The following is a 7648-nucleotide window of genomic DNA, read 5'->3' as shown; positions in this document are numbered from 1 at the left end:
CTGGAGGAGACATTTCCTGGCAATTGGTTATCCAGTTTCTGCATGAAACCCTTCCAGTGGTAGGGAGTTCATTGCCTCCCAAGGCAGGCTCTTCCATTTTAAAACCCCTCTGTTTGCCAGAAATGTCTTTCTCAGCTGAAAACTATGTTGATGTATAGTCTTACAGCTTTCTCTCATTGCTTCTAGTTGCGCAAAAAAAAAGAAAAAAAGAAAAAGAAAATTAAGAAATTATGATTTGAATGTTTGAAAAGTTTTTTACTGTTACCTAGTCACCACATCCATCATAGCCTTCTCCAAACCATACTTCCAAACAAAGCATTGGAGTTTTACATTTTATTTGGTCAAGTTTGGGCAATTTAGAGCAATATTTGTTTGCTCAAGATGTTACTTCCTTTTCCTTTATAACATTAAAATGTTGGAAAGGATTAAGGCAAAAAAGGAACAGAATCTGTGTTCCAATTATCTCAGTAAATGGGTGCTTTAGAGCATGTTTGTGGAATTGTATAGAAGTGTTTTCTATGGTGCTGGGGCCAGAGACAAAGACTGTAATTGACTCTATAAAAAATTTGTGTTGTTTTTACAAAAGTACCAGAACCATCTGAATGAGTGCAACTAGGCCCCAGTCATTAACTTGAGGTAGTTTAACTAGGCCCCTGTCATTAGCTTGAGACACTTTCCCTGCAGAAAGAGCTTGTGACCTGTACCTTACACCCAGTAGGCTAGATGCCCCATTGGTTTATTTCTTTTGAATTGGCAAGGAAATGCTTCTAAACCTTGGTCTTTTCCCCAGACTGAGGAGGAGGCTAAATTCCCCTAGAGGTGTAAAGGAGGGCTCAGGGAGGCACCAAGACGGCGGATGCCTCTACCAATGAGGTAGGATGGGGCTGGGGTGGGACTGCGAGGCACTTCCAATGGGCTTTCTGGGGGACGTATAGGCATCCTGAAGGCCTGGTGTTCTGCTCACATTCGGAGCTCTGGTCTTCAGGTGGCAAAGGGGTCGCCAGATGCATCATCCGCACCCCACCCCTGGCCCCAGCAGGATATGGAGAGAAGTGCCTCTCCTACAGTTCCCCCTGCTCCCACCCAGCCCAGCTTTATGCCTAGACAAACCTAAACAATGGGATCTATCAGGAAAGGCACTGGAGACAAAACATATGACATTATTCAGAATACTAGAAAGATTTCACCAATAAGTGCTATTCTGGTGGCTTGGACCTAAGGAGAAAGAACATAACCTAGAGAAGGTCCAGAAGAAGGAAACTACACAAATTAGGGTGGACTACAGATCTGAACCCATCACATCACATGTAGTAGAACTAAAAGATACTATTCAAAATCAGAATGATACAGGGAGAGATAAGGGTAGTAAAGAAGTACCTAAGAGATACAGAAGATATAACAGATAAAAAATAAGGGATATTCAAGGATAAACACTAAAATGGAGGAACTAGCATGTTTTGGAATTGATATCAGGGACAATTTTATCTCTTTACTCTGTCTCTTGGAACCTCTGAGCATAATAAATCATGAGTTTGGTGCAGTATAGCAACTGTTTTATCCTTAGTGGGAAATAATACAAGTACAGTGTGTATCACTGATTGTGAGTGTGACCAGGAGAAAATAGGACCACATTAGCACAAACCCATCACTGTCTAGGTAAATTTCCACCTTAACAAACCACTAGGGTTAAAATCTTGTTTCTAAAAGAAAAAAAAAAGTTACATTTGTTGTGCCTCTGAGGATGTGCTTCTTTCTGTACTCAGTACCTTACATGGTATGTTGGTATGCTCCAGCTGACAAAATGCTGTTGACTGGGTGGCTTCAACAAGAGAAATTTATTTTCTCACACTTATGGAGGCTAGAAATTAGAGATCAGGGTGACAGCAGAGTTGGTTTCTACTGAGCCCTCTCTCTCCTTGGCTTGCTGACAGCTGTCTTCTTGCTGTGTCCTCATATGGGCTTTCCTCTGTGTGTGTGCACTCCTGGTAGCCCTTCCTCCTCTTAAAAAGACATCAGTCCTATAGATGAGGGCCAACCCTATCACCTCATTTAACTTTACTCCCTTGAAGGCCTCTTCTCCAAATGCAGTCACATTGGGGGTTAGGGCTTCAATTTATGAATTGGAGGGGGACCCAATTCAGTCCTACTTAGGAGTGTTATTTACAGTGTACTGGCTTGCCATGTATTTATAATGTGTACATTTACAATATATTTATAATAACTGCTTAGGAGTGTATCCCAATTCTAGGGTTGGGCATTCTGAGCCTCAGAAAGTTAACAAATTGTCCATGGTCAGACGTAGTAAGAACTGAACCCAGAATCCATGTCCAGTTTTTTTTTTCAATTTTTTAAAAAATTAAAAATTTTTAAATTTATTTCTGAGAGAGAGAGAGAGAGGGAGAGGCAGCGTGAGCAGGGGAGGGTCAGAGAGAGAGGGAGACACAGAATCTGAAGCAGGCTCCAGGCTCTGAGCTAGCTGTCAGCAGAGCCCGATGCGGGGCTCAAACCCATGAACCGTGAGATGACCTGAGCCGAAGTCAGATGCTTAACCGACTGAGCCACCCAGGTGCCCCTCATCTGTCTAGTTTTGAAGCCTGAGGTTCTTTCTCAGCAGCACATGGAGTATCTCTTTTCTTATGTGTTTCTAGGAGTATTTATACCCTGTTTATATAGTACTTTTAAGTTTCTAAAACATTGTCACATGGTCTTCAGAAGCTCTCCAGGGAAAGTGTGCAGTACAGTCCTCATCTTACAGATGAAGACATGGAGGCACAGAGATAGGACTTGGCCATGACTTGTTATCTCTGAAATGGAGCCTGGAGTCTGGGGTCTCCTAAATCCGAACCTAGCTAGTGTACAGCACTACAGTGAGAGTAAAGGTCTTCTTCTGATGTTTTCATAGCTTTCTAATTACCTTGCTGGCAGCAAATTATGTGAACTTCACTCCCCATTCCAACATCTTCCCATGTATTTATACAGATACATGGGTGACTGGGATGTGGAAACTTGTTTTCCCAAAGTGGTCAATGCAATTCCAAACTGTCCCTGGTTAAATGGTGCTGGTGAGATACATTTATATATCATCATGAGGAGACAAGAAGGAAGCAGATATTTGATCCAGAAGTGGCAGGATTTTAAATAGAAAAGACCCCTCCTAAACTGCCAAAGCCTATAAGGATGGTGCTCCCGTAAACTTGTATCTTGTGATTTGTCACTAAATCAGGAGCCAGAGATCTTGATTGTGGGCAGGGGAAACCAAAGCAGTCCTCATGGACAAAGAGTGAAGACTTGGTCTCTCCTGTCCCCGTCTTACTCAATTTGGATTCTATTTCACAGGGTCATCCTGCTCCCAGACTTTACCACCAACCCCTAAACTCACCCTATACTCAAGTAGGGAAACCTCTCCTGATTTAAGCTGCTGTTCTCAGTATAACTCACTGAAATTCTGCCTGACTACCTGTTGATTATTTTGCAGTTTTCAAATCTCTCAGACACTTGTTGCTTCCCTCTGCTTCCTTTTATACAATGGCCTGAAACCTTGTTAGTTTTGTAACTGTTGGTGGTACCCTGTCACATGGTTTTGCTGTAGATGATGTCCTTGAGTTTCAGTTTTGCTGTCCTAGTTTTAAAGGAGGGATTTGGGGAGATTGAAAAACTATGCCCCTATCACTATCTTCTCTCTTGTGTCTGTTTGAGAGCAAGGACTACTTTCACCAAAATATCCTGACAGAGTGCCCTACGTATGTACCTCATTAGAATTGTATCTCATTAGCTAGAATTGTAAAACGTGCCCATGCTTTAAAAAAAAAAAAAAAAAAAGGTTTGAGGATGGTGTTAAGCTATGATTAGCATCAAAGATTCACTTCCTGGAATTAGAACAAAATAGGAAGAGCACACAAGCACAGAGATGGTGAGAAACTGAACCTGAATGGGGCTCTGCCTGAAAGAAAGAAACAAGGCAGCAGCGGTGGACAGGGGAATGGATCAGAGTATAAGACTACATACAAAAAGGGCTGGTTTTCAAAACTGACAGTAATCCCCAGAAAAATATTTCACATTATTATTCTGGATACACAGTTATATAACCCATGTAGCTGAAACAAGTTTCATGAAATACTACACAGGAAAATGAAATGTAAATTCCAAATATAATTTCCTTAATAAATATAGTCTACCAAAGAAACCCTTAAAAAGTAGAAAAACAACATTTCACAGCACTTTTCATTAAGCACATTTCATCGCACTTAATGCGATGGGTGTGCTTGCCTGTTCATAAGTTCGTTCCAGTCAGGAACACATGAGGATAGGGCTACACGCATGTCAGGTGCACTATTGAGCCTGTTTCTTTTCTTTGTTTTTAATCGTGTCAAGATGGAAAATCCTAGTTCACACAAATAGGTAGTTGTGAATGGTAATAGCAATATGCTCTTTCTACTAAGCAGTGGAAATTCATCTTTAATCTTAATCCAAAATGCTGACAGACTTAATGTCTTATAATAATTCCTCAGTGTGAATGATGAACTGAGCTGCAATAATTCATTCTCTTCTTCAGGCACCAAGTTTAACTCAATGATTGATTCTGGGGTTTGAAAAACAAAGGGATCTTTCATCCAAATATTTTCCTTTATTGATTCAAATTTCTCTTCTGGAAAGTAATGATGAAAGGTTTGAGACAAAGAAGTGAGATGCATCAATATCTCCGATTTTATTTCTTTTAAGCAGTCTTGATTAATAACGTTCTCTTCAGTATGCTGCAACAGTGTCGGGAACATATAGTAGCTAGGGCGATTGCTCTTAAGTCTTGCTTGCCACAACAATAATGTCTTTTGGAATCCTAGAATACATTCAAGATACTGAAATATATCATTGTTCTTCCCCTGTACTTTCAAATTTAATTCATTAAGAATGCCAAAAAATATCACTTAGATATGCCAGTTTTGTTACCCATAGGTCATCTTCAAGAATATTTGCCAAACGAGATTGCTTTTCAGTGAGAAAAATGTAAATCTCATTCCTGAGTTCATATACTCTGCTCAATACTTTTCCTTGAGACAGCCAACGAACTTCTGTATGAAATAGTAAGGGAGTATGGTTAACTCCAATCTCTGAACAAAATATTTCGAGAAGCCGGCTGTTTAAGGAGCTTCCTTTAATAAAATTAACAATTTTCACTGTGTTTTTCAATACATCCATTAGACTCGGTGGAATTCCTTTGGATACCAAAGCTTCTCGATGAATAAAACAGTGATTCCAAAGAGCATTGTTATGTGTTACTTGTAACAACTTGTCAATAACCCTGCTATGCTTCCCAGTCATGTTGGCTGCTCCATCGCTTGAAATTCCTTTACAGTTTTTCCAGTTCAATTTATATTGACCAACAATGCACTTTTCTAATTCAGTAAATAAATCTAAAGCCGTTATAAGTGAATTTAAACTTAAACAACACAAGAGATCCTCTATAAAGTCATCTTGCCACACATATCTGACATAAATCAAGAGTGTTGGGCAATTTGCAATATCCATGCTCTCGTCAAGTTGGATTGCAAAATCTATACCAGACTGCAGCCGTGTAATAAGCATCACCTCTAAATGTTTTGCAATCGTACAGATTCGACGAGATATTGTATTATCACTAAGAGGTATAGTTCTTAATTTATCAGCTGATTTATCATCAAAAATTGTATGTACCATATCCACACATGCTGGGAGAATAATTTTTTCAGCAGCTGTGTGAGCCATTTTCTCTTTTGCCACTCGATAGGCAACCAAATATGATGATAATAAGGCTCTTTCATTCATGGTTGTGGACCGACTAATAAGCTGTGGAGATAATTCTGTGCTATTTCTTTCCCTTTGAAAATGGTCTTCCTCATCTTCATCTTCCTCCTCCACTTTCACTATTACTATGCCTTCCATCTCCTGGGTGGCCTGTGGAGACAAATCTGCACCATCCGTTGATTCAGCAGTCATTGTTCAGGTTCGAAGAACTGGCTCCCTTGATCCAATTAAGTTCCTAGATGTTTTATGAGGCCAGGTTTTGCTATTCTGCAGAGCAGAAAAAAGTTAAAATAGTAATATGAAAAAATAACATTGTATTCCTGTGCTGCTAACACCTCATGCCAAGTATGCATGAAGACAGTTCACTAAATCCAATGGCATGCCACAGTAAATGCTGGGTAACTGCCATTCATGTTAGCTGTGTGCAAGCAGATTCAGTACATCACATTATTTTATGTATACAGCTCATTTAATACCCACGGGAACCTTATGAAATACACCAGTACACCTTTTTTTTTTTTTAATTTTTTTTAAGGTTTTCATTTATTTCTAGGAGAGAGAGAGAGAGACAGCGCGAGCAGGGGAGGGTCAGAGAGAGAGGGAGTCACAGACTGAAACAGGCTCCAGGCTCTGAGCTGGCAGTCAGCACAGAGCCCGACGCGGGGCTCCAACCCACGAACCACGAGATCATGACCTAAGCGAAAGTCGGACGCTTAACCGACTAAGCCACCCAGGCGCCCCATCCAGTACACCTATTTTAAGAAGCTGAGAAAGATTAATGTGTCTAACAACATAGTGTAGTAGATTCACTACTCAAACCCAAGTCCAAAGCCCAGGGTCCTAACTGTGCTGCAACACTGCACCTAGTCACTATAAAAAAGCAATCTGGGGAGGTGTGGGTGGCTCAGTCGGTTAAGTGTCCCACTTTGACTCAGGTCATGATCTCATGGTTCGTGGGTTCGAGCCCCATGTCGGGCTCTGTGCTGACAGCTCAGAGCCTGGAGTCTATCTGCCCTTCCCCCATTTGTGTTGTTTCTCTCTCTCAAAAATAAATAATCATTAAAAAAAAAATTTTTAAGCAATCTGGTCACTCTTAAAGTGACCATCCAGGTATGGTGGACAGGATTACCCACTGGGCACAGAGAAAAAAAATTAAAACGTGTATTTATATTTTAAAAGTACTGAAACTCATTTAGCCTTTACTGATAGCTCTGGGTTTTGCTCCCCATCTCCCAGCACTTACATTGTTACCACTTGTGTTACTGCTCTTATCTTCACCTTCCAACTATTAAACTTTCTTTGCTCATTTCTCTCCATTTTTAGTGATAGATCTGAAAATTCCACCTGTCTCTGGTATTAAAAGATGAAGGAAAAGGTATCTTGGTCTTTGCCATCTCGGTCAAAGTTTTAAAGGCAGGGAAGGGGGAAATCACATGTTCCTAGACATATTCCCTCATGGTGGCATTAGGAGTCAAAATGAAGGGACTCCAAGAAATGAAACTCAAAGATAGAGTTTGGTATATGCATAGATAGATGGTATATGCATCTGGCCATGTGTAGCAACGTGGATGGAACTTAATGGTGTTATGCTGAGCAAAATAAGTCAGGCAGAAAAGGACAGATACCATATGTTTGCATGTATAGGAGGATTAGGAGGAACTTAATGGAGGACCATGGGGGAGGAGAAGGGGAAAACTAGTGGGGGAGAGCGAGGGAGGCAAACCATGGAAGACTCTCGAATGCTGAGAACAAACTGAGGGCTGATGGGGGTGGGGGGGAAGGGTAGGGGGGTGATGGGCATAGAGGAGGGCACTTGTGAGGATGAGCACTGGGGATTATATGGAAACCAACTTGACAAACTTTTTAAAAA

At 40.8% G+C, this 7648-nt stretch overlaps 1 protein-coding gene across 1 annotated transcript in view; it reads right to left on the bottom strand.

Moving 5' to 3' along the window:
* Window positions 1-3932: 3932 nt before the first annotated feature.
* FAM200A (family with sequence similarity 200 member A) overlaps window positions 3933-7648 on the bottom strand; it is a 6159-nt gene continuing 2443 nt past the window's right edge. Inside the window, 2 exon segments of the mRNA XM_077758683.1 lie at window positions 3933-4913; window positions 4915-6045. Of these exon segments, the coding sequence (XP_077614809.1) occupies window positions 4245-4913; window positions 4915-5970 (1725 nt within the window). The 5' untranslated portion in view covers window positions 5971-6045 and the 3' untranslated portion in view covers window positions 3933-4244.

The sequence above is a fragment of the Crocuta crocuta genome, unplaced genomic scaffold (assembly GCF_008692635.1).
Source record: "Crocuta crocuta isolate KB4526 unplaced genomic scaffold, BGI_CrCroc_1.0 scaffold273, whole genome shotgun sequence".
In the NCBI taxonomy this organism is placed as follows: Eukaryota; Metazoa; Chordata; class Mammalia; order Carnivora; family Hyaenidae; genus Crocuta; species Crocuta crocuta.
The sequence above is the reverse complement of the archived record's forward strand: the minus strand, read 5'-3'. Positions and strand labels throughout refer to the sequence as shown.